The following is a 27,902-nucleotide window of genomic DNA, read 5'->3' as shown; positions in this document are numbered from 1 at the left end:
AAAAAAAAAAAAAAAAAAAATTTGCAGGAGAAGAAGAAGAAGAAGACGATCTAATAACATCATATGTTTACTTATTTTATAAAATGGTTTATCTAGTTATTTATTGTTTTGCAGGGTCGTCAAGAAAGCATATAACAATAGGTTAGCTATATATCTAACCTCTTAACTTTTATATTCTGTTAGTTGCTTATTTCGAAAATTATTTTTCTTGACAGGAACAGTTTTTTCTACGCAGGTGTAATCCTAGGTTCAATCCTTCTTGCTGCAGCAGCCAGTCTACTTTACCGCTTATATAGCTCCAAGAAAAGAGACAGAGAGTATCAGTCCAAGATTGAAAAATTTTTAGATGACTACAAATCTTTGAAGCCTACAAGATATTCCTATGCTGATATTAAAAGGGTTACGAACCAGTTCAAGGAAGAATTAGGCCAAGGAGCTTATGGAACTGTGTTCAAAGGAAAATTATCTGATGAAATTCTAGTAGCTGTTAAGTTACTAAACAATTCAACAGGAAATGGAGAGGAGTTTGTCGATGAAGTCGCAACAATAGGCAAAATCCACCATGTAAATGTTGTTCGCTTAATTGGCTTTTGTGCTGATGGGTTTATAAGAGCTCTGGTTTATGAGTACTTACCAAATGATTCATTACAGAAATACATAACTTCTGCTGATAACTCGAACAAGAATTTTCTTGGTTGGAAAAGACTACAGGACATAACACTCGGAATTGCTAAAGGGATTGAGTATCTTCATCAAGGATGCGATCAAAGAATCCTTCATTTTGATATAAAACCGCACAATATCTTACTAGACCATGACTTCAACCCAAAAGTCTCTGATTTTGGTCTAGCCAAGTTCTGTGCAAAAGATCAGAGTGCAGTGTCAATGACAACAGCTAGAGGAACCATTGGGTACATAGCACCGGAAGTTTTCTCAAGAAACTTTGGGAATGTTTCTTACAAATCAGATGTTTATAGCTTTGGAATGTTGGTGTTAGAAATGGTTGGAGGAAGGAAGAATGTGGAAGCAACAGAAGAAGGCGATGATGAGCAAATATATTTTCCAGAATGGATATATAATCTTTTAGAAGAAGGAGATGATCTTAGGTTCGAGATCGAAGAAGAAGGAGACACTAAAATTGCAAAGAAACTTGCAGTTGTTGGACTTTGGTGCATTCAGTGGAACCCAGTAGATCGTCCTTCCATGAAAGTTGTTGTTCACATGTTGGAAGGAGAAGGAGAGAATTTACCAGTACCTCCTAATCCTTTTAGTTCTGGAACTTCAACAAGAACAAATGCAAGAATAGCAGGGAGACTACTGCACCGGAAATTGGAAGCTATATCAGAAATAGAGTAAAAAAGTCATGAACTGAGGTCATCTTCATAAATTGTAAATCAGGAAACATCCCACATTTACAATTGTTTTGTCTTGTAATTCTCAGCTGAATATGTAATGAAAATTTATTAATAAAAAATTAAAGAATAATATAAAAATAGGTAGATGACAATGGAAAGAATAAATGATATGAAAATAGCAAAATGGGGTACCCATTTTTCCTTTGCCTTCTCGACTTCTATAAAATTAGTACTAAAAGATTCATCGTTTCGAGCAATTAATACTTGATAGTATAATCTCTCTGAAATTCACATACTGGTCATTAGTTTGTCATCATTAACTTGTTCTTCCTCTCCTTACAAGAAATGGCAATTTCAGCGGTAATGATACTATTCGACTATCTGCCAGCAACAAAAATGGGAAAAATGAGCTGGAAGTTCCCGCTTTTGTAGAACCTATTAATGATCCCCCATTTATTAACGTCCCGAAGTTCATCATATTGGAGGGAAATGCCGGTGAATCCAGATCTTTAACAAAGCTAGAGACAAGTTCGAGTTCTGTGTTGGAGATCCGGATCTTCTCAACTTCCCTGGTATACATACATGAACATTTTCTTTAACCATCGAGTTAGGATGTTTGAGAATATTATGCATAATTTAGAGAGAATTATACTTCCTTCAGAGAATATTTATCGATCTGATGCAAATTGCTTTAGTATCTCAATCAGTGTTTCTGATCAATTGAATACTATAATGAAGGAATTTGATCTTCATCTTGTGGGTTAAAGCCAGTGGAGTTAGATTTTGGGGAACCATTAATGATTGCAACCATGTCTTGCAACATTTGTTTTATAACGTGAGTAAGCTCATTTACAGATGTCTTATAAGAAAACATGAATTCTGTGCTAATATATGAAGTGTGAAAAAGGTTCTTTAGAATTTTTTTTTACTAATATTACATTCTTTCCGAAGTAGAGGGTGGAGAACATGGTGCTGTTTTAACAGTGAAATTAAATGATATGGGAAACTATGGTTGTTATTCAGATTGCAGTGAAAGGATTTCAATGCCTTTGCAAGCTGAGGCTACTGTAAATCTTATGCGAAGAAGGCCATGAGTTCATTAGCAGTACACAGTAAGTGAAAGTTTATAAATTTCGTTCCACCGTATGAATTCTATTTGACTGCCATGTTTGGCAATTCATGCCTGTGTATTTTGGAAATCTGATCCGCTTTACCAATTGTAGAGTTATCGATTTTATGAGCAGTGTACTATGAAATGCTGCAATGCAAGGATTTGCTAGAGAAATTGTTGGTTTCAATTTAGTAATTATATTAAAATCAAATCAATTCCATTGTGTGTGTGCAGCCCTTGGATCGGTTGTCTTCATTGAGTTTCTTATGGTGCTTTCTCTTGGAGTAGCTCTTCTATTCGTCACATTCAAGTGTGCTTTCCTTCTCATAAAAGAAAGAAAAGGCCGCAAAATCCAGAATTCTCAGCAGTCTACTCTGCAGAATATCCAGAAGGAATCAGTGAGCGACTGTTGGTTTTTCATATATATTACATTGTTAAATATTGCTCTATCGATGATTTATTTGGTGAAATTTTCAGTCTAAAATGCTTGAATTCTCATATGCGGTCAAGTAACAAGACATCAACTTAGTTCACCAGCTGTTGTTCAAGACTTCTTTCACATCACACTCAACCTTCCAACTTTCCACAACGGTAATAGGCAAACGACAAGTAATAAATGAGTTCCAGGTTTTCTCATATATTTTTCTTCACTAACACAGCATTTTCATAAATGTGCAGCTCCCATCATCGGTAAAGAATCTGGCGAGGCTATATGTGGTCCATCTGAGTCTACTCGTGTTAACCATCCGCAGACTCTGCCTAGCTTCATGCCACTTGCTATGGAGAAGGGGTTCTAAAATAGGCCTAAAGGAGCATAAGGTATCTGTTCAGCTTTATGTGTTGCTTTATTTAGTTGCAGTGACTTAGATCACTTATGTAAATTACCTTTGGCATTTGCTTTATGATGTTTCAATCCTTTAGCTGCTAGACTTGCCGTTTCGAGTATTATAAACTCACTGGTTAAACATAGAGAACCATTGCAGAAACAATATCAGCACAAAGATTTTAGCAGATCAAAATAGATAAAAAGAGGAAGAACACTTGCATTTCATCTTATGGATATAAAACCGGCCTGGAAGGCATTAGTAGACTTGCTAAATCTCCTTCTAGATTTTCTTTGGGGGACTGGGATTTTCTTTGTAGATTCTTGCTCATAACCGTGTTGTTTCCAAAGACTTGGCAGGACAGAGTCAATTTCTATAATTTGAAATTAATAAATTTTATTAAAAATGTGGAGGAATTAAAATGAAATGATATTATTAAAATAAAAAAATCTAATAATTATTAAATTTCACTATAATAATAATAATTATTGAGTGAATAATTGAAATTAAGTATTATATTAACCCTTTATCTTGCTATCATTCAAGTTAAAAGAAGATATGAATTCAATAAAGGTTAATAGAAAATATTTAAATAACAATAATTATTTTTATGTTGATAATATTATAGTGATTTTCAATGAATTTCGCATATGAAAATTTTAGTAAATATATTTTTTAATCTTGCTGAAAATGTGAATTATTGAATAAAATTATTTAAACATAGATGCCCATTACAAACACTAGCAGCTAAAAGTTTTTTTAGCAAATTTGTTAAACTCCTTCAATAACTGCATGATTCTGCAAAATCAACCGGCGTGGATGATGTTTCTCCTTCATCTTTAGCAAGTGATTCTGCAAAATCAACTTGCATGGATGATGATTCTCCTTCATCTTTAGCAAGTGATTCTGCTGGATATAAAACTGGCCTGGGAGGCAATTGTAGATTTTCTAAATCTCCTTCAAGCATCTCTATAACTTTGTTCATTGGAGGACGATCAGAAGGTTTCATCTGAATGCACCATAATCCTGTTATAATCATTTTTCTTGCTATTTTATTTTCCTCCTCTGTTGCATCTTCTACTTCCAACTCTCCATTAGATAGTCTGTCGTAAACCCAAAATGGATAGTATACTTCACTTAAATCAGCCGTTGCTTTGGCATTCAATTTCTTCCTTCTTCCTGTCATTTCCAGTAACAACATTCCAAAACTATACACATCAGCTTTGTACGAGACACGGCCGATGTTTTTGTAGAACAACTCCGGTGCCATATATCCTATTGTTCCTCTAGCTGCTGTAAGAGATGCAATGCTACCTTTTGTTGGATACAATTTAGCAAGCCCAAAATCAGAAATTTTTGGAGTGAAATTTTCATCAAGAAGAATGTTATGAGGTTTGATGTCAAAATGAAGGATTTGCATTTCGCAACCTCGATGTAGATATTCAATGCCACGAGCCACTCCTTGAGAAATCTGATATAGTTTTTCCCAACATAAACTGACATATCCTTGTCGAGAAAATATGTATTTATCAAGAGATCCATTCGATAAGAATTCATATACAAGAGCGCGCTTTGTTCCTTCAACACAAAACCCAATTAATTTTACCACATTAGCATGGTGAATTCTCCCAATTGTAGCAACTTCATTGATAAAATCTTGTCCATTTGCTTTAGATTTACCCAACATCTTTATTGCTGCAAATTGGCCGCTGCGAAGCTTTCCTTTATACACACAGCCAAAGCCTCCTTCACCCAGTTTTTCTTTGAACCCTCCAGTCATCTTCTTAATGTCTGAGTAAGCATATCTTATTGGCATTAGATTATTGTGGCTCTGCAGAAATTCTTCAATAGTGTTGTATCCTGATAAATGCCTTCTTCTCCATTTATAGATCAGAAATGCAGTAACAAATGGAGTCCCACATAAACACCTTGCAACAAGAAACATTCCTGCATGAAATTTATAGAAGCATTCAAGATAGACAAAATTTGTGGCTTTGCCATCTCTTTTAACATTTCTATGTTAATGTTTCTTATATAATCTTACTTTTTTTTTCTTGTAGAAGAATAGAAAAAAATGAAAGGAGTTCTTACCAGCTGGCATCAATATGAGGAAAAGGATAACTGCAGGAATCATACACAAGGGAAATTACTAATATTACTATAAACTATATTGTAACATGTAATTATGTACACAGATAGAGAGAGAGAGAGAGAGAGAGAGAGAGAGAGAGGGTCTTACCTTGGACTGGATCACTGATATCTTCATTATAATAAAGTAAAAAATAACATCAATCAGTATTAGAGGATCTTAATCTATATTTTTCATAAATAGGATAGCATCTCATTTCATGAACCTGAGCGATAGCACTGAGTATGGTTTCTGGCGTCGAGGTAGCAACCACAGCCGTCACATTTGTGTATACATTTGATATTGAACCATGAGATCTCAAATCCAAATGCTAACTCTCGATGAATATCAACGAAAGAGACATTCTTCTTCTTGATATTAAAATCTTTTGCTGCAGGAAACAAAGACACTGTCTCTATGCTGCATGAGTCCATCAAAGCAGATACTGTCAAGTCGTCTATATTCAGACAAGAAAAGTATTCCATCTTCAAATGAGATCCAGAAGAGTCATTGACTCCACTTTTAATGCAATAAGAAGCACTACTATCCACATAACTAAGAGGGTGGAACACTGGATTTAGGCACTCGATGAAAAAAATTGGCTGCGATAACCTGGGATATCTTTCTGAATCTGCCCATTTGTATTTGAAATTGGAATATGGACGAAATCCACAAACATGCGTAAGTTCAGACTCAGGTACGGGAAATTGTGGAATGGAGAAGTAATCATGTTGATCAAGACCAGCATCTACTAGTCGGAGGGTGAAGTTATCGTAGTTGATTGCCCGCACATAGTATCTTCCTTCATTTAGATACAGTACTGTAACATTATTTTCACAAGATAGGCTATATCTATCTCTTCCGCAGTTGCTTGGATCGGTTTCCAGCCGGAAAGGGTAAGTAATGTTAGAGATATTGCCACATGAAGAAGGGGCGCAATGACTGTTATCTCTACCATAACAGGTTTGGGGGAAGAAGACTACCAGGAAAGCAAAGAGTAGGAGCCTTTCTCTAGCCATTATTAAAGTAGTTTAATAAAGGATAATCTTTCTAAGTGAAAACAGTCCAGAGGAACCGATGTACGATGTACAGATAACAAAAAAATGAAGCATCTTTTTGATATGAAATGGATATATCCGTGGACTTCTGACTTATGAGATAATAAAATATTATAAAACCTTTACCAAGAATTGGCAAGTAAAGTTAGTCAAAGTCAGCGAAAAATATTGTTGTCAGTACGGGCGGATCTAAGATGAGGCACTTGCCTCCACTGGATTTTTACGGTTCAATTTTTTACATTTTAGTGTATATAATTTTGTTAATTTATATTTATTCCACTAAATTTTTACTTTTTACCCTCACTAATTAGATTTTCTGGATTCACCCTCATTATTAGCTGTTAAATGTTAGGTCTGTTTGGCAAACTACAAAATTAACTGTTTTGATAATTATTAGCAGTTTTAATAATGTTTACCTTAACCTTTAAAAAGTAGCTGAAACGCTATGTTATCGAATGTTATTTTTTTTAAAAGAACAAAGAAATCATAATATTAATCAGAAATCATAATATCACTGCATGCTATAAAATAGAGTCAAAATGCTAAAAGCTACTCAAAAAACTATTACTAAACAACGCCGTTAGATGTTATATGATAATTATTAGTTGTTTAAATAGCAGTTGAAAGCGGAAATGTTTGGTAAAACAACTATTCACTTAGAATTTTGACTAATTCAAAACACTACATTCAAAATTTTATTGCCAAACACGGCCTAAGATTTTATCACAGCCATATCTTTTTAAATTTTTGTGAAAAGTGGTTTTATTTTTTTGATTGCCATTGGAATAAAACTGAGAACTTTTACTTTTTTTTGTTCGTTTAAAATTTGGTTCAGTGATATTCAAATTCATAGAATAATTTTACAGTTGTTTTGTCTTGTAGTTCTCAGCTGAGCATGTAATGAAAATTTATTAATAAAAAATTAAAGAATAAAATAAATATAGGTAGATGACAATGGAAAGAGTAAATGATATGAAAACGTCAAAATGGGGTACCCATTTTTCCTTTGCCTTCTCCAACTGGGGCAGGCAAAATTATAGAAGAAGCAAAGCTGCTTACTTTGAATTCCTAACCAAGGCAAAACTTGGTAGAGGCGACAATGGAGTTATTTATTAGAATTGGCTATCTTTATAGATCTTTCTTCATTATAATTATCTTTGTTGACCTTGGATTATGCTTTAATGGTCATCCCAACTGCAAAGAATCAAAATGCAACCGCCATGGCCCCGCCGTCCGATTCCCCTTCCGAATAAAAAACCGGCAACCTGATCACTGCGGCTATCCTGAATTTGGCTTCGATCTATCTTGCACAGAAAACAAAGAGACGATGATCCAACTTCCAGATTCAGTTGAACTCTTAGTCAAAGATATCGATTATGTTTCTCAAGTAATTTACACAACCGATCCACAAAATTGCCTTCCCAAACAGCTTTCGAATTTCAATTTATCTGGTTCTTCCTTCCGGTTTCTGAACGAGGATTCGAATAGCTTTGTCTTGTTTAAGTGTCCTAAAGGAAGCAGTGAGTTTCTGCAGATGCCTTGTGCTAGTGCTAACGAGTACCAAATTAACTTCTTTTATTCAGACATTTCTATTGATAATGTCGGCTTGTTATATTGTACAAAGATGTATGATGTTTTGCCATTTCCGAGTGAAATGATTGACGGAGGAGGTAATATTCTTCATTTGACTTGTATAATCCAAGTTGTGGATTTTGTGCAGCGCAAGGTAAATACTGCAGATTGAAGGCTAATAGCACTCAATTTGAGACGGAATATTCTGGCAAGCATGAAAGTAAGTTTCGGTTCTGCAAATTTTGTTTTTCAATTTTTCTATAATTTTGAAACTGTTACATGGGATGGAAAGAAAAAGATTTAATCGTTGGATCAGTAGTCTTAAGGGCATATGCCTATAAAGTGTTTGTGGTTTTGTCTATGAGATGGAAAGAGTTAAATAGCAAAGACATAGCAATTATAGTTGTTGATGCTTTTGATAAAAAAGTTTATGTATTTCAAGAACTGGGGAAAAAAAAAAAGGATAAAATTTAATCACTGAATAGTTTAATCATTGCCGGAGATTATTCTATTAAAGGTTGAACTCTTGCCAGATCTTCTCTTACTAGCAGGTTTTTGCAACTGTAGTTGTTGAAGCTTTTAGCAAAAGTTTGTGTCTTTCAGGAATAAGAAAAGAACAAGTTATCATCAAACCTGTAATGTTTGCTAGGGATACTTGCCAAAATTCCTCATAACAGAAGCATTACACAATCTATGACGAAATATATTGATTATGTGATACAAGCTAATAATATTAATATCTTTTGCAGAGTGTCTACAAAATTCTTGGCTTTAGGTTAGTCATTTAGTGCTTTTAAGTTTTTTTTTTTGGTTATTATGAATCCAAAAGAAAAATAATACACTAGTTTTATTTATTTAACATCATTGAAATTTATTTGGCATGACCACGGTTCGGTTTCAAATCGAAACAAAACTAAAATTGAATTAATCAAAATCAACAATAAATCACGGTCAACGATTTCCAGTTTTAAATTGAAACAATGCGTTTACTGTATGATTTCAATTCTTTATTTTTTAAAATCGACACCGATGATTTTAGTTTAGAACCGAGATTATGGTTTAAAATCGCGAAAATTAAATTTTCAAATAAACTCTCAAATTAATTTTTGTTTTATTCAATACTACTATTTATTGTTATTATTTATTCAAGATATAAAACTAAGAAAAAAAATAAAAAAAATTTTGAAAAAATTATCTAATTTTGATTTCAAATTAGAACGGAACTGCAATTGGCAGTTAAAACCATCTTATAAACTACTTGAAAGTGTTTTGGTTTTATTCTTTTTTATAACCAGAATTTCAGTGATTTTGGAACCTTGGTCATACCTAAATCTAGGGATGAGTAAATGTCGGTTTGATTAGAACATATCCGAAACCAAAGCTGAAAATATAAAATCGAACTTTTCTGATCAGAATTGAATCGAATTGAAATTGTCACTCGAATCGAATCAACTCGAATTGGAATAATTAGTTTGGTCGATTTTGATATGTTTTAAGCTTGATCGATTAGTGTCTTTAAAACCAAGCCTAACTACTGATAACTTCAGTTCAAATTGACTAAGCAGGCAAACTTGAATCCCCTTTGAGTGGATTGACCAAACCAAATTGAAGCAGAGATAAAATATAAAGCGAAACTTTTCTTATTGAAATAAAATCGAACTGAAATTGATATGTAAATTGAATTGAAATTGATATCTGAACTAAACCGACTCGAACTGAAATAATTGATTTGGTAAACTTTGATCTATTTTAAGTCTAATCGGTTAATTTTTGTAAAACCAAGCTGAACCATCAATAATTTCAATACAAATTGATTAAGCCGACAAAATTAAATGCCCTTTGAGTGGTTGACCGAACCTAACCGAAACGAAACAGTTCGATCTTCGGTTCGGTCAGATGTTTTGCACCCCTTACCTAAATCTATGGATTTATATCTATCAAAATATCTATAGGTTTTTTAATTCTTGAATCTTGATATTTTTAATATCTCCATCCAAATATTATTATATATATCCAAAGGGCTTCGAAAAGTTACTGTTGCCATAACAGTGCTTTCCCACTCTGCCCTTTTATTATCTATTAATTACACACCGCCTTTTTATCTATTAATTAATTACTGTCACAACCATAATATAGTCGCCATGTGTAAGACAGTTGTTGCCATTTTACAATCTAACCATTTTATTTGCAATTAATTATATTTCTGCCCAAAGATATTTTTTCTTTTAATTCTTTTATTATTCTTTAATTATATTCTTACCACAATAATATTTTTCTCACTTAACCCTCATATTGTTTTTTCATTATACTTTTGTCCAACATTATTTTCCCACTTAAACTACTTTATTATTCTTTAGTTATATTCATGCCATAGCTTAAATTTTGTTAAAATTTATCAAATTAAATTTTTTTAATTTATATAAGTAAAGCTTAATATGTGTTTTTCGTTGCATTTTTTAAATGCATAATTATAAATTATTGAATAGTTATTTTTTAATATATATAATTAATGTACCGTTGACTAAATGTGGACATTGTTGAAATTCAAAATTTTTGGTAGTTTTACGTACATATACATTATATGTATGCATATCTATTTATATATGTCAATTAATTATAAATATAAATGTCTTTAATGGTTATTTAAATTATTAATTTCATTAATAATCCATTTAATTGTTATTTTATTTTTCAAAATATTTAAAATTATTATATGATGACAATAAAATTGTATTGTAAAAGATTTATAATAAAATTGTGCCAATTAAAGCAAAAACACACATACATAAATTTGTAAGTGTATTTGATTAAAAAAATATTTTGCAGTGACAAATATTTTGAAAAAATAGCATTATGATACTGTATAAATAATTAAATATTATTGCGACTCCTTATAATCATGAGTGTACAGTGTTCATAATGTTTTCTATAAATTGAATTATTATATATGAAGTTAACAATTGTAAATTATCATATATAATATTTTGTGATATTATATTTCGTTATATTAATTATAACACGATTTTAAAATTATATTTAAAAATATATAATTCCGTTATATTATAACACGATTTTAAAATTATATTTAAAAATATATAATTTGTGATAAATAATGAGGGGTAGAGTTACATACCCGTTTATTGCTTAAATTGAAAGTAGAAATCGGTCAATAGTAAGCAAGTCAAGTCAACAAGTAATATTGATTAGAAAACTGGTTCACTTTGATAGCAGAAACATAAGAATTTGAAGAGTCAATTATCAATAAATTTTAAACTATTAACACACATATTTATTTAAAATTTTATTAAAATATCCGTACATACATAAATTTTAAATTATCTAAATTTTAATTTATTTAAAATATATTTTTTATCAACTAAATGAGTAGAGGTATATCAAACCCATCTAATATAAGAGGTAACGACAAATAGATATCTAGGATTTTAAATCAATATCCCTAGCCGTATGTATTATTAATAATAATTTCATTATTCATATTCGTTTCAAATCTATTTATAACTATCTTTATACTTATTAAACGGATCAGAGTGGATACGTACTCTAAAATATCGATGCCACTTTTATTTCTATTCAAAAGAATTTTCCCCATTGCAAAAAGTCATGGATAATCTATCAAGCCATTTTTAAAACCACACATGTCTTTGTCTTAGCATTAATTGCAAGATTAAGATTTTCTGGTAAGACTCACTGCCGATAGATTATATTTGTAGTTGGCATCCGTGTAATTATATTTTTCGACATTGTAATGCATAAATTTTATTTTTATTAGATTGCCATTCAAACTTATAATGTTGAAAGTTTTGGTGACTGTAAATGGAAGCAAGTAATTGATTAGTCATTGATCTCTGGTTAGCTACAAGAAGTCAAGTTTGAACCCTTGTTTGTAGATTCTTGCTCACAACCGTGTTTTTTGTTTTCCAAAGACTTTTCTTTGTAGATGGGTTGGACACTTGGCATGACAGAGTCTATTAGACTTGAACCCTTATTTACTTAAGCATATATATTAAATATTATTATAAAACAATTTGAAATTAATAAATTTTATTAAAAACATCGGAAGAATTAAAATGAAATGACATTATTAAAATTAGTTTTAGCTTAGGGCTGCAGTTGTCTATCAGCGGTAGTCCTTACCTCCTACTTTCTATTATCTCTTTTACTTCACATTTTTTTTCTTTTAATCTTCTTTTGCTTTAATAAACTCAAATCTATTTTTCTTATTCTTTTTTATTTTGTTATTATTGTTTGTCTCCATATTTAGAGTATTTTTTTTGTCCCTTCTTTGGAGGATTTATTACTAAATAAAACTATAATATTTGATTTTATTTGGTTATAAACTTTAGATCTTAATTTGTAGTGTGGATCTTCGATCGATGGAGCCTGTTAATGCGACATGCTCCTCTATTGATGCTATTGACGTATAGCGGCGAAAACTTATATGTATTCATCATATGTTGCAAATTATTGAAAAAACAATTCAGTTATCGAAAATCCGAAGGAGTTATTATTTTGATGTCTAAATCATTTAAAAGACCAGTTGCTATTACAAAAGGTTTATATTTTTTGGTGAAAATCAACTCCAAATGGAAAGATTTAACATTATATTTTTTAGTTTTAGTTTCATTATTCAAAATTATTTCATTAAAAGATAAACAAACTCTATTAACTACTGATAGTAAATTCTATATCCGGTCTATATGCTTATATGTAATTCTTAATATTATTATTAGTAAATTTGGAAGAAGAAACTGCTAAATTATTATTAAGGTTAAAAAGCAATACATCATGAATAAAAGCTGGAGGGTTAGCGATTCACTCCACATGACCGGGCAGAGCTTGAGCTAAGAAATGAGCCGCTTGATTCGCTGATTTTTAAAAAAAAGAATAATGAAGTACATTTAAAAAAAATGACATTATTGAAATTTATTAAAATAAAAATCTTATAATTATTAAATTTCACTATAATAATAATCATTTAGTGAATAATTGAAATTAAGTATTATATTAACCCTTTATCTAGCTATCATTCAAGTTAAAAGAAGATACGAATTCAATAAAGGTTAATCAAAAAGATTTAAATAACAATAATAATTTTTATGTTGATAATATTATAGTGATTTTCAATGAATTTCGCATATGAAAATTTTAGTAAATATATTTTTTTAATCTTGCTGAAAATGTGAATTATTGAATAAAATTATTTAAATATAGATAACCATTACAAACACTATCAGCTAAAAGTTCTTTTAGCAAATTTGTTAAACTCCTTCAATAACTGCATGATTCTGCAAAATCAACTGGCATGGATGATGATTCTCCTTCATCTTTAGCAAGTGATTCTGCAAAATCAACTGACATGGACGATGATTCTCCTTCATCTTTAGCAAGTGATTCTGCCGGATATAAAACTGGCCTGGGAGGCAATTGTAAATTCTCTAAATCTCCTTCAAGCATCTCTATAACTTTGTTCATTGGAGGACGATCAGAGGGTTTCATCTGAATGCACCATAATCCTGTTACAATCATTTTTCTTGCTATTTTATTTTCCTCCTCTGTTGCATCTTCTATTTCCAACTCTCCATTAGATAGTCTGTCGTAAACCCAAAATGGATAGTATACTTCACTTAAATCAGCCGTTGCCTTGGCATTCAATTTCTTCCTTCTTCCTGTCATTTCCAGTAACAACATTCCAAAACTATACACATCAGCTTTGGACGAGACACGGCCGATGTTTTTGTAGAACAACTCCGGTGCCATATATCCTATTGTTCCTCTAGCTGCTGTAAGAGATGCAATGCTACCTTTTGTTGGATACAATTTGGCAAGCCCAAAATCAGAAATTTTCGGAGTGAAATTTTCATCAAGAAGAATGTTATGAGGTTTGATGTCAAAATGAAGGATTTGCATTTCGCAACCTCGATGTAGATATTGAATGCCACGAGCCACTCCTTGAGAAATCTGATACAGTTTTTCCCAACATAAACTGACGTATCCTTGTCGAGAAAATATGTAGTTATCAAGAGATCCATTCGATAAGAATTCATATACAAGAGCGCGCTTTGTTCCTTCAACACAAAACCCTATTAATTTTACCACATTAGCATGGTGAATTCTCCCAATTGTAGCAACTTCATTGATAAAATCTTGTCCATTTGCTTTAGATTTACCCAACATCTTTATTGCTGCAAATTGGCCGCTGCGAAGCTTTGCTTTATACACACAGCCAAAGCCTCCTTCACCCAGTTTTTCTTTGAAACCTCCAGTCATCTTCTTAATGTCTGAGTAAGCATATCTTATTGGCATTAGATTATTGTGACTCTGCAGAAATTCTTCGATAGTGTTGTATCCTGATAAATGCCTTCTTCTCCATTTATAGATCAGAAATGCAGTAACAAATGGAGTCCCACATAAACACCTTGCAGCAAGAAACATTGATCCTGCATGAAATTCATAGAAGCATTCAAGATAGACAAAATTTATGGCTTTGCCATCTCTTTTAACATTTCTATGTTAATGTTTCTTATATAATCTTACTTTTTTTCTTGTAGAAGAATGGAAAAAAAAGAAAGGAGTTCTTACCCAATTGCATCGATAGGAGGAATTCGAATAGGATATCCACTGGAATCATATACAAGGGAAATTACTAATATTACTATAAACTATATTGTAACAGTAATTATGTATACAGAGAGAGAGAGAGAGAGAGAGAGAGAGAGAGAGAGTGGGTCTTACAGAATTCCAAATTGTAATCGTCAAAGCATTGAGTATGAATTTTGGAGTGGAGGTAGCAGCTTCTGATGCCACATTTGTGTATACAGTTGACATTGAACCATGAGATCTCAAATCCAAATGCTAACCTTTGATGAATGTCAATGAAAGAGATATCCTTCTTCTTGATATTAAAATCTTTTGCTGCAGGAAACAAAGACACTGTCTCTATGCTGCATGAGTCCATCAAAGCAGATACTCTCAACTCGTCTATATTCAGACAAGAAAAGTATTGCATCTTCAAATGAGATCCAGAAGAGTCATTGGCTCCACTTTTAATGCAATAAGAAGCACTACTATCCGCATAACTAAGAGGGCGGAACACTTGATTTAGGCACTCGATGAAAAAAATTGGCTGCGATAACCTGCAGGGATATTTTTCTGAATCTGCCCATTTGTATTTGAAATTGGAATATGGTTGCATTTCATAAACATCCTCAAGTTCAGACCCATATAAGGGAAATTGTGGAATGGAGAAGTAATCCAGTTGATCAAGACCAGCATCTACTAATCGGATGGTGAAGTTATTGTAGTTGATTGCCTGCACGTAGTATCTTCCTTTATTTAGATACAGTACTGTAACATTATTTTCACAAGATAGGCCATACCTACGGTCTCCGCAGTTGCTTGGATCGGTTTCCAGCCGGAAAGGGTAAGTAATGTTAGAGATATTGCCACATGAAGAAGGGGCGCAATGACTGTTATCTCTACCATAACAGGTTTGGGGGAAGAAGACTACCAGGAAAGCAAAGAGTAGGAGCCTTTCTCTAGCCATTATTAAAGTAGTTTAATGAAGGATAATCTTTCTAAGTGAAAACAGTCCAGAGGAACCGATGTACAGATAACAAAAAAATGAAGCATCTTTTGATATGAAATGGATATATCCATAGACTTTGACTTATGAGATAATAAAATATTATAAAACCTTTACCAAGAATTGGCAAGTAAAGTTAGTCAAGTCAGCGAAAAATATTGTTGTCAGTAGGGGCGGATCTAAGATGAGGCACTTGCCTCCACTGGTTTTTTACGGTTCAATTTTTTACATTTTAGTGTATATAATTTTGTTAATTTATATTTATTCAACTAAATTTTTACTTTTTAACCCCCCCACTAATTAGATTTTCTGGATTCACCCTCATTATTAGCTGTTAAATGTTAGGTCTGTGTGGCAAACCACAAAATTAACTGTTTTGATAATTATTAGCAGTTTTAGTAATGTTTACCTTAACCTTTAAAAAGTAGCTCAAACGCTATATTATCGAATGCTATTTTTTTTAAAAGAACAAAGAAATCATAATATTAACCAGAAATCATAATATCACTGCATGCTATAAAATATAGTCAAAACGCTAAAAGCTACTCAAAAAACTATGACTAAACAACGCCGTTAGATGTTATATGATAGTTGTTAGTTGTTTAAGTAGCAGTTGAAAACGGAAATATTTGGTAAAACAACTATTCACTTAGAATTTTGACTAATTCAAAACACTATATTCAAAATTTTATTGCCAAACACGGCCTAAGATTTTATCACAGCCATATCTTTTTAAATTTTTGTGAAAAGTGGTTTTATTTTTTTGATTGCCATTGGAATAAAACTGAGAACTTTTCCTTTTTTTTTGTTCGTTTAAAATTTGGTTCAGTGATATTCAAATTCATAGAATAATTTTACAGTTGTTTTGTCTTGTAGTTCTCAGCTGAGCATGTAATGAAAATTTATTAATAAAAAATTAAAGAATAAAATAAATATAGGTAGACGACAAGGGAAAGAGTAAATGATATGAAAACGTCAAAATGGGGTACCCATTTTTCCTTTGCCTTCTCCAACAAGGGGCAGGCAAAATTATAGAAGGAGAAAAGCTGCTTACTTTGAATTCCTAACCAAGGCAAAACTTGGTAGAGGCGACAATGGAGTTATTTATTAGAATGGGCTATCTTTATATATCTTTCTTCATTATAATTATCTTTGTTGACCTTGGATTATGCTTTAATGGTCATCCCAACTGCAAAGAATCAAAATGCAACCGCCATGGCCCCGCCGTCCGATTCCCCTTCCGAATAAAAAACCGGCAACCTGATCACTGCGGCTATCCTGAATTTGGCTTCGATCTATCTTGCACAGAAAACAAAGAGACGATGATCCAACTTCCAGATTCAGTTGAACTCTTAGTCAAAGATATCGATTATGTTTCTCAAGTAATTTACACAACCGATCCACAAAATTGCCTTCCCAAACAGCTTTCGAATTTCAATTTATCTGGTTCTTCCTTCCGGTTTCTGAACGAGGATTCGAATAGCTTTGTCTTGTTTAAGTGTCCTAAAGGAAGCAGTGAGTTTCTGCAGATGCCTTGTGCTAGTGCTAACGAGTACCAAATTAACGTCTTTTCTTCAGGCATTTCTATTGATAATGTCGGTTTGTTATATTGTACGAAGATGTATGATGTTTTGCCATTTCCAAGTGAAATGATTGACGGAGGAGGTAATATTCTTCATTTGACTTGGTATAATCCAAGTTGTGGATTTTGTGCAGCGCAAGGTAAATACTGCAGATTGAAGGCTAATAGCACTCAATTTGAGACGGAATGTTCTGGCAAGCTTGAAAGTAAGTTTCGGTTCTGCAAATTTTGTTTTTCAATTTTTCTATAATTTTGAAACATTTACATGGGATGGAAAGAAAAAGATTTGATTGTTGGATCAGTAGTGTTAAGGGTATATGCCTATAAAGTGTTTGTGATTTTGTCTGTGATATAGAAAGGGTTAAATAGCAAACACATAGCAATTATAGTTGTTGAAGCTTTTGATAAAAAAGTTCATGTATTTCAAGAACAGGGGGGAAAAAAAGATAAAATTAAAACACTGAATAGTTAATCATTGCTGGAGATTATTCTATTAAAGGTTGAACTCTTGCCAGATCTTCTCTTACTAGTAGGTTTTTGCAACTGTAGTTGTTGAAGCTTTTAGCAAAAGTTTGTGTCTTTCAGTAAAAGGAATAGAACAAAAGAAGTTGAATTGTTATCATCAAACCTGTAATCTTTGCTTGGGATACTTGCCAAAATTCCTCATACCAGAAGCAAGACACAATCTATGACGAAATATATTGATTATGTGATACAAGCTAATAATATTAATATCTTTTGCAGGGTCGTCTACAAAATTCTTGGCTTTAGGTTAGTCATTTAGTGCTTTTAAGTTTTTTTGGTTATTATGAATCCAAAAGAATAAAAATTGTTATTTTGGATATTGTTATTGATTTGGAATGTTCCATTTGCAGGTATTGTTCTTGGTTTGTTTCTTCCAGTAGTAGTGTTGTTGGCACTTTACCGGCTTTATATCAATGATAAAATAGAAAAAGAATATCAATCCAAGATTGAAAATTTTCTGGATGATTACAAAGCCTTCAAGCCGACAAGATATTCATATGCTGATATCAAGAGGATCACTAATCAATTCAAGGAGGAATTAGGTGAAGGAGCTTATGGAACTGTATTCAGAGGAAAGCTATCTGATGAAATTACAGTAGCCGTTAAGGTTCTCAACAATTTCAAAGGAGATGGAGAGGAGTTTGTAAATGAAGTGGGAACAATAGGAAAGATACACCATGTAAATGTGGTACGCTTGGTTGGATTTTGTGCTGACGGATTTAGACGAGCTCTAGTTTACGAGTACTTACCAAATGACTCCCTAGATAAATTTATCTCTTCTCCAGACGACAAGAACCATTTTCTTGGTTGGAAAAAGTTGCAAGATATTGCTCTTGGCATAGCCAGAGGGATCGAGTATCTCCACCAAGGATGCAATCAAAGAATCCTCCATTTCGACATAAAACCGCATAATATCCTTCTTGACAACAACTTCAACCCCAAAGTCTCTGATTTCGGCCTGGCTAAGTTGTGTTCTAAGGATCAAAGTACAGTTCCAATGACAACAGCTAGAGGGACAGTTGGCTACATCGCTCCTGAAGTTTTCTCAAGGAACTTTGGGAATGTTTCTTATAAGTCAGATGTTTATAGTTTTGGAATGTTGGTGTTAGAAATGGTTGCAGGAAGAAAAGTTATTGCAGAAGGGAATGATGACCAAATATACTTTCCAGAATGGATTTATAACCTTTTAGAAGAAGGAGAAGACCTTAGGTTCGAGTTCGAAGAAGAGGAAGATGCTAATATAGCAAAGAAACTTGCGATTGTAGGACTATGGTGCATTCAGTGGAACCCAGTAGATCGCCCTTCCATGAAAATTGTTGTTCAAATGTTGGAAGGAGGAGACAATTTATCGATACCTCCTAACCCATTTAGCTCTACAAAGCCAATGAGAACGTATGCAAGAATCCGAAGAAGACATCTTCACCGTGAAATGGCGGTCATCTCAGAAACAGAGTAATTTTAAATAGAGATAATCTGTTATTAGCTAATTTGATAGTGATCATGTAATTAGAAACACAATATAAAGAAACAGAGCCAAGAAAGTTGTGTTCTTATGATTTAAAATGAATTTTCAATCAAACTGCTAGATTCTGAAAAATCAACTGGTAAAGAAGAAGACTCTTCTTCTGCATAATTTTCCGGACTTTCATCTGCACTCATACCAGACCTTGGAGGTAATTGTAGACTTTCCAAATCACCTTCAAGCATCTGTATAACTTTATTCATTGAAGGTCTATTACTTGGATTCATTTGTATACACCATAAACCAACCACAACCATCTTCTTAGCCATCTTATTTTCCTCTTCTGTAGCATAACCAATTCCAACATCTTTCTCATTAGAAACTTCATCATAAACCCAAAATGGAAAGTAACTTCCACTCGAATTTTCGTCGATTACATTCAAGTTCTTTCTTTTACCTGCAATTTCTAGTAACAACATTCCAAAACTATACACATCAGCTTTATATGAAACATGTCCAATGTTTCTGTAGAATAATTCCGGCGCCATGTATCCTATTGTTCCTCTTGCTGCACTAAGAGATTTAATGCTACCATTTGTTGCATATAACTTAGCAAGTCCAAAATCTGAAATCTTTGGAATAAAATTTTCATCCAGAAGAATATTATGTGGCTTGATATCGAAATGCAAGATTTGCATATCACAACCTCGATGTAAATATTCAATGCCACGAGCTATTCCAATCGAAATTTCATGCAGTTTTTCCCAAGTTAAGGATATGCTTGACCTTCCTTGAGAAAATACATAATTGTTAAGAGATCCATTAGGCATGAAATCATATACAAGAGCATTCTTTGATCCATCAACACAAAAACCAATTAGTTGAACTACATTAGCATGGTGAATCCTTCCAAGGGTAGCAACTTCACTAATAAAATCCTGACCGTTAGTTTTAGAATTATTCAATATCTTTATTGCTGCAATTCGACCACTACGGAGTTTTCCTTTGTACACAGAACCAAAACCCCCTTGGCCTAACTTGTTCTTGAACCCTTCAGTCATTCTCTTAATGTCTGAGTAAGAATACCTTACAGGCATCAAGTTATTGTGACTCTGCAGAAATTCTTCAACTGTGTTATATCCTGATAAATGTCTCCTTCGCCATTTATAGATCAAAAGTCCAATTACAAATGGAGTTCCACAAAGAGTTTTTGTTACACAATGGAGTAGTACTGTGCAGCAATCAAAATAGAGATCATTAGTTGCTATCAGAATAATGGTTATTTAAAGAAATTTGAATCAACATTCAGAATTTGAAGAAGAGGTGTAAACTCTTACCAAGAAGAACAACAACTGTTGGGGTTGACACTGCAGGAAATTAAAAGAAAAATAGTACAGATGTGAGTAGTTTTAATCAGAATGAAAAACTACAATTTATAATATAAAAACAGAAAGATCTCTCTCACCTATAATTCGATAAAAGCCAACATATGCAGTGGATGAGTCTGCATTGATCAAGCAAACAGTAAGATTAGCATCAAGAAGACATTGAAGTAGCAAACAAAAGGTTCTTGATAGAACTGAAACAACTCTTTCCAAAATTACTCACTGAATAAGTATTTGCATCCAATTCCAAAGTTGAGGTAGCAAACTCTCGTGAAATAATCTTCAACAAGAAAGATTAATAAATTTGTGTAAATTTAGCAGTTTTTATGGTCATTAATGAACTGTGTGAAAGAAAGATAAGTATTACTAACCACTTATGCACTGAACCTTATTTGGGTCATCAAAATAGCAGCCTCTGCAACCCCCACAGTAAATATAATGCCAAGAAAGCTCAAACCCATAAGCCAGCTCCTTATGGATTTCAATAAAGGACATGTTCTTATAATCCTTATTAGGCAACATAGCCATCATCTCTAAGCTACAGTTACTCTTCAAATCTTTGGCTTCCATGCCACCAACATTCACATACAAATGCTTCGATGGCGCTACTTCTTTATAATTAGTACAAGAAAGAGTTTCCACATAAAGAGGAGAACTTACTTGGAAAGGACAACTTATGAAAGTTAAAATTGGTGGTGATTTGGATGCATCATAATCTGAAAATTTATGGGTTGCAAATGGATCTTCTAAACTGAAATTATATATAGTTAAAGGAAAGCGAGGAAAGGAGGCACAATCACCTTTCTCAACTCCAGAATCTACCAGTCGAATGGTGAAGTTATCGTAATTTATTGCCTGAACATAGTATTTTCCGGAATAAAGATATAATATTGTAGTATTTTTCTGACAGATTAAGGTATATCTATGGCTTCCACAATTTTTTGGATCTGTTTGAAGTCGAAAAGGGTATGTAATGTTCTGAAGGTTGCCACATGAAGAAGGAGCACAAAGATCGTTTTTTTCACTCTTGCTTTTGCAAGGTTGGAGAAGAAGGAAAAGGGAAACGAGGGAAAGGAAGAGGAGACTTTCTTTGGACATGACAACGGAGAGGGTGTTGTTTCTTTGTAAAAATGTAATTTCTTCTGATCTTCAGAGAAATTATGAGAGAGGAATCACATTATAATATGATTATATGGAAAATTCCATAGAAATAAAGAAGGGTTAGAATATGAGAATTCTCAAGACCTCAACTTTGACCAAGGTAGATGGACACTCCCCTGGTGTTTTTTTTTTTTTTTTTTTTTTTAAAGGAAATAAGACACTTCTATTAAACCGTTGGATAAAATTCAGAAATACAATCTGAGATCTCATCCCAGCGATCATGACGATGCTCTAGAGCACCCATATTAGCTTATCGATGCATCCATTTTATAAAATGAATATCCAAGAGCAAGTACTTTGAAATTAATGGCTATCTCAAATAAAAATAGAAAATTTAATAAATATAAAAGTTTTTATAAAAAAATTATATTTATCTAAATATTTTAGTTCAATTAATAATTCTATTAGATTTATCAATTTAATATTTTAGCTCAATTAATAACCTTTAATTCAATTAGGAATTTTATTATTTTTATATTACTTTACTACAGTCATAATTTATATTTTCATGTTCACTGAAATTATTTTTACAAAAGAAAACATTTTTAGAACTATAAATATGGTTGATATAAATATAGAAAAAAAAAATTTTGACAAATGATGTGAAGCTATTCAATTGATTTCCTTTTTGAAAAAACATAAATAATATTTAATTCCTAATATGATACACATACTGAAATAATAAATAAAAATTTAAATTCAGAGTGTTTCTCATTTGACTTCAATTAAAAATCATTTAATTCAATTAGAAATCATATTATGTTTATCATTTTATTTAAGCTTTGTTAGTAGACCAATCAATGTAAAAATAGGGGTCAGCAATTAATTAATCAAATCGAAATAAATCGAATTAGCTTAATTTTGTTCTATTTGAATATTTTTATGACAATAAAATTCAGAATTGAAATATATAAAAATCGATCTAAACTGAATTAAATTGATTTATTTCAATTAGTTTCGAATTAAATTAGCTGGGTTTAGTTTAAAAATGAATTTAATTTATATATAATAACTGAATCAAAATCGAAAATAAAACAATTTTACGTATTCAAATCAAATTTTCAAGATACTATTTGAATCCGACCAAAACCAATCGGTTTATTTCGATTTTCGGTCAGAAAACAGAGAAGTGCTGACCCGGAAAGAAAATAAATAAATAAATATATAACGGGATAGTATGAATAAATTTTCTTGTCTTTAATTTTCGAAGCAGAGAAAGGAGTGTTCGGAAAAGTAATTTGTTTCGAAATAAAAAAACAAACAAAAGAAAAATCAAAGATGACTGACTACGACGGAGTAGGTAACGAAGGTAATGGAGCAAATTTCGAGGTGGAAAACAGCGGTGGTGTTAGTGGTGGCTCCTCTCCCCAGCCTCGCCCTGGCAGCCACAGCCGTAGCGGAGCTGACGATCACAGTGTTTCCAAATCTAAGGTAAGATTGTCGACAAGTGCAATTAATACAGCTATAATAGACAGAAATTCTATGTCTATGCTAGTTCAATTTAGGTTTGATAAGAGACAGGGACAAAACAGATTGCAGGCATTTTTTAATTTTAGGGTTTTATTTTTATATGTGCTATATGAATTTATCATTCTTATTATTTCTTGCCTAAGTGTGTGTACAGTAGAAGTTCTAGGCTTTTAGGTTTTTGTTCAGATGAGACTTAATGGAGTTTGAATTACCACTGGATAGAAGAATGCTTTACTTATAGTTATTTCTTTTCCTTATGTTGTTATTGTTGTTGCTTAATCAATTGTAAGAAAATAGTCGTTAGTGATTGTTATGAAGTCAGGTTTGGTTCTGATTTGTGGATTTGGTGCTGAGTTCTTCTGTTAGATATGTTAAGTGAAATGAATTTATTCACTTAATTATGTTAATTCTTGATATCACGTGTTCTTTTTCTGCTGGTAAGATTAAATGACTATATCTTTATGTTTTGTGATTATTGTAAATCACTTATTTTCTGGAATTGGGCTTGTATAATTTGTCAATTGCAGCTTGCATCTCATGACTATACAAGAGAGTCTTCAAAAAGTAGAGAAAAGGAAAGAGAAAAGGGTCATGATAAGGAGAGGGATCGATATCGAGATCGTGAGAGAGACAGGGACCAAAATCGTGAGAAAGAGATCGACAAGGGGAGAAGCAGGGATAGGGATAGGGAAAGGGACCGAAACAAGGACAGTGACTCTGACCATAAACATCATGATCGCTACAGAGGAAGCGGTGGCAGAGATAGAGATGATAAGGAACATTACCGAAGTCGGGACAGGCAATAACATTTGAGCCATTTAAAATGAATTTAAATACTGTTCCATTTTTTCATGTTTTCCATTTATTGAACAAAGCATTCATCATTAATTTTTTACTGATATTCACAGACATAGAGATTATGGTAGAGACAGGAAAGACAGGCACAGGCATTCACAATCTCCTCCAACACGCTCTCGATCACGTTCGACAAGGTATGCTGTGTTATATAAAATGTTGGGGATAACATTTGTATGCTTATTGTTTATAGGGATGCTTGATATTCACCTTTCTTTTTTATCTGCAAACTGTATCTACTTGCAGCAAAAGGATAAGTGGTTTCGATATGGCTCCTTCTCCATCTGCAATGTTGACTGATGCAGCAGCTGCTGCTGCTACAGGTACATGTACCCTCTTTATATAGTTAAGATCATAGTACTTTTGACTTCTGTTTTTGTTTTTGTGCGATCTAGTGTGGAAAGTTCGTATCAAATTACATGATGTGATTTTGGTAAGCAGCATTTTTGTTCTTTTATTTGTATATATAGCTACTTAAGAATTGTGTTCTCTAAAAGGCTGTACTCTTTTTATATGCTTACTTGGCGAAATAATTCTGGAACTGAGAGATATTTTGGTTTTTCTTCTGTTTGGTGTTTGTTTGTTTGTTTTGTGTCGTCTTTTGTTTTGAGAAGGCAATTGGGGTACTTGACCCACTGTGCTGACAAAAACAATGGTCGTGAGCCGACTTCTGTAGCTTTTATGTAAAAGGAGGAATCAGAAAACGGGTAATAGTTCTTGTTCGTCTTCAACTGGCAATTATTGCCTGGCTATGGTATCTACAGATGTTACCCCCAGAACTTGAATTTAAACATTCAATCTTTTTTTGTAAAAAATTGTTCTGAGTTAAGACATAATTATTCCAATAGAAAACAATGGAAGAATTAATTTTGGATCTTAACTACTTTAAACTTTTGATTTACTCTTATGCTCTAATTGTGATAGAATTACTTTTTCAGGTCAGAATCCTACAACAAATCCTCCCATTCCTGGAATGTTTCCGAACATGTTTCCTTTAAATTTTGGGACTGGTCAGGTATGTTTTCTCCTCATACACAATATATATACTTATCTGGATCCTGTGATTTACTAATTTTGTATCATTTGTTTACCTGCAGCAGTTTGGTACTCTCCCTGTTATGCCAGTTCATGCAATGACACAGCAGGTTGGCAGGATGACTGATACATCATATTTTGCCTTTGGAACATCTTTCTTGTGCATTAGCGTATTTTCTTGTTATAACGATCATATGATTCATTTTGTTGTTTCAGGCTACTAGGCATGCCCGACGGGTCTATATTGGAGGGCTACTCCCAACGGCCAATGAACAGGTTTTTCATTCTGTCTGTTTCTCCCTTGGTCAATGATAATTGATAAATCTGGTTGTCATACTAATGCTCTCTCCTGCAGTCTGTAGCAACATTTTTTAGCCAGGTTATGGCAGCAATTGGAGGTAACACTGCTGGCCCAGGTATGCAGTATTTGTCGTCATTCAGTATAACTAGACGACACACTTATTTGGAATTAGCTAATTTCTTTTTGTTTTCTGAAGGGGATGCTGTTGTAAATGTCTACATAAACCATGAAAAGAAGTTTGCATTTGTAGAGATGAGATCTGTTGAGGAGGCTAGCAATGCAATGGCTTTAGATGGGATCATTTTTGAGGTAATTATGTATTTTATTGGATCACCATCTGGAACTCTGATCTGAAGCAGTCACTGCTTTGGCTGCTGATCTATTTTTAATCTTTTCAAAAACTATACTTCCAGGGTGCTCCTGTCAAGGTGAGGAGACCTAGTGACTATAACCCATCCCTTGCTGCAACACTTGGTCCAAGCCAGCCCAGTTCTAATCTTAACCTGGCTGCAGTTGGCTTAAGTCCTGGCTCTACTGGTGGACTTGAGGGTCCAGACCGCATCTTTGTGGGTGGGGTCCCCTATTACTTCACTGAGGCACAAGTCAGAGAACTGTTGGAGTCTTTTGGGCCCTTGCGTGGTTTTGATTTGGTAAAAGACAGAGAAACTGGGAACTCAAAAGGCTATGCGTTTTGTGTATACCAAGACCTTTCAGTTACGGACATTGCTTGTGCTGCCTTGAATGGAATTAAAATGGGGGATAAAACTCTCACTGTTAGGCGTGCCACCCAGGGTTCTAACCAACCTAAGCCTGAGCAAGAGAGTGTACTATTGCATGCACAGCAGCAAATTGCATTGCAGGTGAATTTACACATCGTTCCGCCTAAATTCCACACTTTCACTTTCTAGACTAATTATCCATTTATTCCTTTTTCTTTTTTCCTTTCTGTACTCTTGGTCATTGTATACTGCTTACTTTATTGAAGCTATTTTTTTTTCTTCTCTCTCTTTATGTATTTCTTTGTTTTTTCATTATCTTTTTTTTTTTTTTTTTTTTAAATTTTTGGCAGAGACTTATGTTACAGCCTCTCCCTACTAAAGTTGTGTGCCTTACCCAAGTGGTTAGTGTGGATGAGCTCAAAGATGACGAGGAATATGAAGACATTTTGGAAGACATGAGAATGGAAGGCGGGAAATTTGGTATAATCTTTGAGCTGACCATTTATTTTCTTTGCCACCCTCCTTTTTCACAACCTCTCTTGTGGGCTTCTTACGTGGAATTGATTTTTTTGTTTTCTGTGCTATATGTCCGTTTTACAGCATTTTGTAGTCCCATGATCTGCTATAAAGAATCAGGCCTAAGTGCCTAACCCCCAGACAGAAGGCTTCATTACCCTCATTTATCTTTACCTAGATCTTTTTCTGAAATTACTAACAGTACCAACAATAATAATAAAAGCAACAACAATTGTAATAATAATAATAATAATTTGGATTGTAGTTTGCTTCTTTTCACACGATACATGCAGGTACATTGGTGAATGTTGTTATTCCTCGCCCTAGGCCAGATGGTGAAGCCTCACCAGGAGTTGGTAAGGTGAGTATGTGTTCCCTTTTTTTTTTTTTTTTTTTTTTTTTTTTGTTGTGCATTTGCCCTTTTTCCTTTTTTGATGAAATCTTAAGGATATTGTTTGGTGAGCTGTATTGAAACCAATGTAATATAATCAAAGGCATTTCTAGTGTAATTACCAAATATCACCTAATTATTTTGAGGCTGTCATCTGATTGCAAATGTCTTTACTTTAAGGTTTTCTTGGAGTATGCTGATGTTGAAGGTGCCATGAAAGCCCGAGCAGGGATGAATGGAAGGAAGTTCGGTGGGAACCAAGTTGTAGCTGTCTTTTTCCTGGAAAACAAGTTTTATCAGTGTGAATATGATGGGTAAAGATTATTCTATAGTGATGATTTTGCATCAGCCATCAGGTGTTCTATTAGCAGAGGACTTATAAATTAATTAGAGTATGAAAATTTACTGTTGATGTTAGCTTGTGTTCTCTTCTTCCTTTTGACTTTTATGTTGCTTTTTTAATGGAGTAATAACAGATAACGATTAGTATTGAACAATACAAGTTGAAATGGAACATCTTGTTATTCTTGCTAGTATACGTCTGCTTTGCCTATTCTTGCTATTACGGACTCGAGCAGATATAATGACTTTGTTATTATAGACTCGGAGCAGATATAATGCCAAAAGATTCATATACTGACCGCAAACGTCTACTTATTATTGTTGTAAACACAGAAGTGAACCCAGTTGCCATACTTGTACCAGGAACACAGTTTTCATACTTATACCTGGAACGCGATACACTAGTACCAGGATCCCGTTTCAGGAACCCAATTTCCATACTCTAACCAGGATCGTGGTAGGCAGCAGAAAATTCTACTGTAGAAACGCCAAACGCCACGGAAAATT

At 33.1% G+C, this 27,902-nt stretch overlaps 6 protein-coding genes across 11 annotated transcripts in view; 3 read left to right on the top strand and 3 right to left on the bottom strand.

Annotated features, from left to right (window-relative positions):
* LOC105629244 (rust resistance kinase Lr10) overlaps positions 1 to 1,612 on the top strand; it is a 2,542-nt gene extending 930 nt beyond the window's left edge. The window contains exons 2-3 of the mRNA XM_012210797.4: positions 115 to 141; positions 236 to 1,612. Coding sequence (XP_012066187.1) covers positions 115 to 141; positions 236 to 1,356 — 1,148 coding nt within the window. The 3' untranslated portion in view covers positions 1,357 to 1,612. The remainder of the gene's footprint in view (positions 1 to 114; positions 142 to 235) is intronic.
* A 2,335-nt stretch (positions 1,613 to 3,947) lies between these two features.
* Positions 3,948 to 6,542, bottom strand: LOC149498748 (LEAF RUST 10 DISEASE-RESISTANCE LOCUS RECEPTOR-LIKE PROTEIN KINASE-like 2.4). Of its 2 annotated transcripts, XM_089715570.1 has the most exons (4): positions 5,645 to 6,542; positions 5,530 to 5,550; positions 5,382 to 5,411; positions 3,948 to 5,237 (listed from the first exon to the last, which is right to left on the bottom strand). In XM_089715570.1, exons 1-4 carry the CDS (start codon positions 6,435 to 6,437, stop codon positions 4,072 to 4,074), a joined length of 2,010 nt encoding a protein of 669 aa, XP_089571696.1. In that variant the 5' UTR covers positions 6,438 to 6,542; the 3' UTR covers positions 3,948 to 4,071. The 2 variants fall into 2 exon arrangements, with proteins under 2 accessions (XP_089571696.1, XP_089571699.1); XM_089715573.1 differs by lacking the exon at positions 5,530 to 5,550.
* A 6,652-nt stretch (positions 6,543 to 13,194) lies between these two features.
* On the bottom strand, positions 13,195 to 15,711 carry LOC105629398 (rust resistance kinase Lr10). 2 transcript variants are annotated; one of them, XM_089715565.1, is made up of 4 exons: positions 15,446 to 15,577; positions 14,802 to 15,378; positions 14,649 to 14,687; positions 13,197 to 14,506 (listed from the first exon to the last, which is right to left on the bottom strand). In XM_089715565.1, exons 2-4 carry the CDS (start codon positions 15,259 to 15,261, stop codon positions 13,338 to 13,340), a joined length of 1,668 nt encoding a protein of 555 aa, XP_089571691.1. In that variant the 5' UTR covers positions 15,262 to 15,378; positions 15,446 to 15,577; the 3' UTR covers positions 13,197 to 13,337. The 2 variants fall into 2 exon arrangements, with proteins under 2 accessions (XP_037491503.2, XP_089571691.1); XM_037635575.2 differs by having other exon boundaries at positions 13,195 to 14,506; positions 14,802 to 15,711.
* Positions 15,712 to 16,611: 900 nt separating this feature from the next.
* LOC105629248 (rust resistance kinase Lr10) lies at positions 16,612 to 19,355 on the top strand. 2 transcript variants are annotated; one of them, XM_012210803.4, is made up of 3 exons: positions 16,612 to 17,439; positions 17,978 to 18,004; positions 18,109 to 19,355. In XM_012210803.4, the coding sequence occupies exons 1-3, from the start codon at positions 16,746 to 16,748 to the stop codon at positions 19,212 to 19,214; spliced, it is 1,827 nt and encodes a 608-aa protein (XP_012066193.2). In that variant the 5' UTR covers positions 16,612 to 16,745; the 3' UTR covers positions 19,215 to 19,355. The 2 variants fall into 2 exon arrangements, with proteins under 2 accessions (XP_012066193.2, XP_012066194.2); XM_012210804.4 differs by lacking the exon at positions 17,978 to 18,004.
* On the bottom strand, positions 19,212 to 21,895 carry LOC105629247 (LEAF RUST 10 DISEASE-RESISTANCE LOCUS RECEPTOR-LIKE PROTEIN KINASE-like 2.3). Its single transcript, XM_012210802.4, has 5 exons — positions 20,977 to 21,895; positions 20,829 to 20,885; positions 20,686 to 20,724; positions 20,558 to 20,587; positions 19,212 to 20,451 (listed from the first exon to the last, which is right to left on the bottom strand). Exons 1-5 carry the CDS (start codon positions 21,701 to 21,703, stop codon positions 19,316 to 19,318), a joined length of 1,989 nt encoding a protein of 662 aa, XP_012066192.1. The 5' UTR covers positions 21,704 to 21,895; the 3' UTR covers positions 19,212 to 19,315.
* A 1,056-nt stretch (positions 21,896 to 22,951) lies between these two features.
* LOC105629249 (splicing factor U2af large subunit B) lies at positions 22,952 to 27,589 on the top strand. 3 transcript variants are annotated; one of them, XM_012210806.4, is made up of 13 exons: positions 22,952 to 23,197; positions 23,764 to 24,035; positions 24,145 to 24,228; positions 24,338 to 24,414; positions 25,030 to 25,106; positions 25,189 to 25,236; positions 25,343 to 25,402; positions 25,482 to 25,542; positions 25,624 to 25,736; positions 25,841 to 26,287; positions 26,497 to 26,626; positions 26,928 to 27,023; positions 27,234 to 27,470. In XM_012210806.4, exons 1-12 carry the CDS (start codon positions 23,045 to 23,047, stop codon positions 26,987 to 26,989), a joined length of 1,584 nt encoding a protein of 527 aa, XP_012066196.1. In that variant the 5' UTR covers positions 22,952 to 23,044; the 3' UTR covers positions 26,990 to 27,023; positions 27,234 to 27,470. The 3 variants fall into 3 exon arrangements, with proteins under 3 accessions (XP_012066196.1, XP_020533126.1, XP_012066195.1); XM_020677467.3 differs by having other exon boundaries at positions 22,953 to 23,197; positions 25,192 to 25,236; positions 26,956 to 27,023; positions 27,234 to 27,589; XM_012210805.4 differs by having other exon boundaries at positions 22,953 to 23,197; positions 26,956 to 27,023; positions 27,234 to 27,589.
* The last annotated feature ends 313 nt before the right edge of the window (positions 27,590 to 27,902 follow it).

The sequence above is a fragment of the Jatropha curcas genome, chromosome 1 (genome assembly GCF_041381405.1).
Source record: "Jatropha curcas cultivar XTBG-Jc1 chromosome 1, XTBG_Jcur_1.0, whole genome shotgun sequence".
Classification (NCBI taxonomy): Eukaryota; Viridiplantae; Streptophyta; class Magnoliopsida; order Malpighiales; family Euphorbiaceae; genus Jatropha; species Jatropha curcas.
The sequence above is the reverse complement of the archived record's forward strand: the minus strand, read 5'-3'. Positions and strand labels throughout refer to the sequence as shown.

Excerpts from the sequence above, each read along its gene's own strand:
- LOC149498748 (XM_089715570.1), bottom strand. The coding sequence starts at position 6,437 with ATGGCTAGAGAAAGGCTCCTACTCTTTGCTTTCCTGGTAGTCTTCTTC. Across the intron at positions 5,412-5,529 it reads TATCAGTGATCCAGTCCAAG|TTATCCTTTTCCTCATATTG; the intron begins GTAAGACCCTCT and ends TGATTCCTGCAG. Across the intron at positions 5,238-5,381 it reads CCTCATATTGATGCCAGCTG|GAATGTTTCTTGTTGCAAGG; the intron begins GTAAGAACTCCT and ends AATTTCATGCAG.
- LOC105629398 (XM_037635575.2), bottom strand. The coding sequence starts at position 15,612 with ATGGCTAGAGAAAGGCTCCTACTCTTTGCTTTCCTGGTAGTCTTCTTC. Across the intron at positions 14,688-14,801 it reads CGATTACAATTTGGAATTCT|TGGATATCCTATTCGAATTC; the intron begins GTAAGACCCACT and ends ATATGATTCCAG. Across the intron at positions 14,507-14,648 it reads CCTCCTATCGATGCAATTGG|GATCAATGTTTCTTGCTGCA; the intron begins GTAAGAACTCCT and ends AATTTCATGCAG.
- LOC105629248 (XM_012210803.4), top strand. The coding sequence starts at position 16,746 with ATGGAGTTATTTATTAGAATGGGCTATCTTTATATATCTTTCTTCATT. Across the intron at positions 17,440-17,977 it reads ATGTTCTGGCAAGCTTGAAA|GGTCGTCTACAAAATTCTTG; the intron begins GTAAGTTTCGGT and ends TATCTTTTGCAG. Across the intron at positions 18,005-18,108 it reads TACAAAATTCTTGGCTTTAG|GTATTGTTCTTGGTTTGTTT; the intron begins GTTAGTCATTTA and ends TTCCATTTGCAG.
- LOC105629247 (XM_012210802.4), bottom strand. The coding sequence starts at position 21,703 with ATGTCCAAAGAAAGTCTCCTCTTCCTTTCCCTCGTTTCCCTTTTCCTT. Across the intron at positions 20,588-20,685 it reads TGGCTTTTATCGAATTATAG|TGTCAACCCCAACAGTTGTT; the intron begins GTGAGAGAGATC and ends AATTTCCTGCAG. Across the intron at positions 20,452-20,557 it reads AACAGTTGTTGTTCTTCTTG|TACTACTCCATTGTGTAACA; the intron begins GTAAGAGTTTAC and ends ATTGCTGCACAG.
- LOC105629249 (XM_012210805.4), top strand. The coding sequence starts at position 23,045 with ATGACTGACTACGACGGAGTAGGTAACGAAGGTAATGGAGCAAATTTC. Across the intron at positions 23,198-23,763 it reads ACAGTGTTTCCAAATCTAAG|CTTGCATCTCATGACTATAC; the intron begins GTAAGATTGTCG and ends TGTCAATTGCAG. Across the intron at positions 24,036-24,144 it reads CATTACCGAAGTCGGGACAG|ACATAGAGATTATGGTAGAG; the intron begins GCAATAACATTT and ends TGATATTCACAG.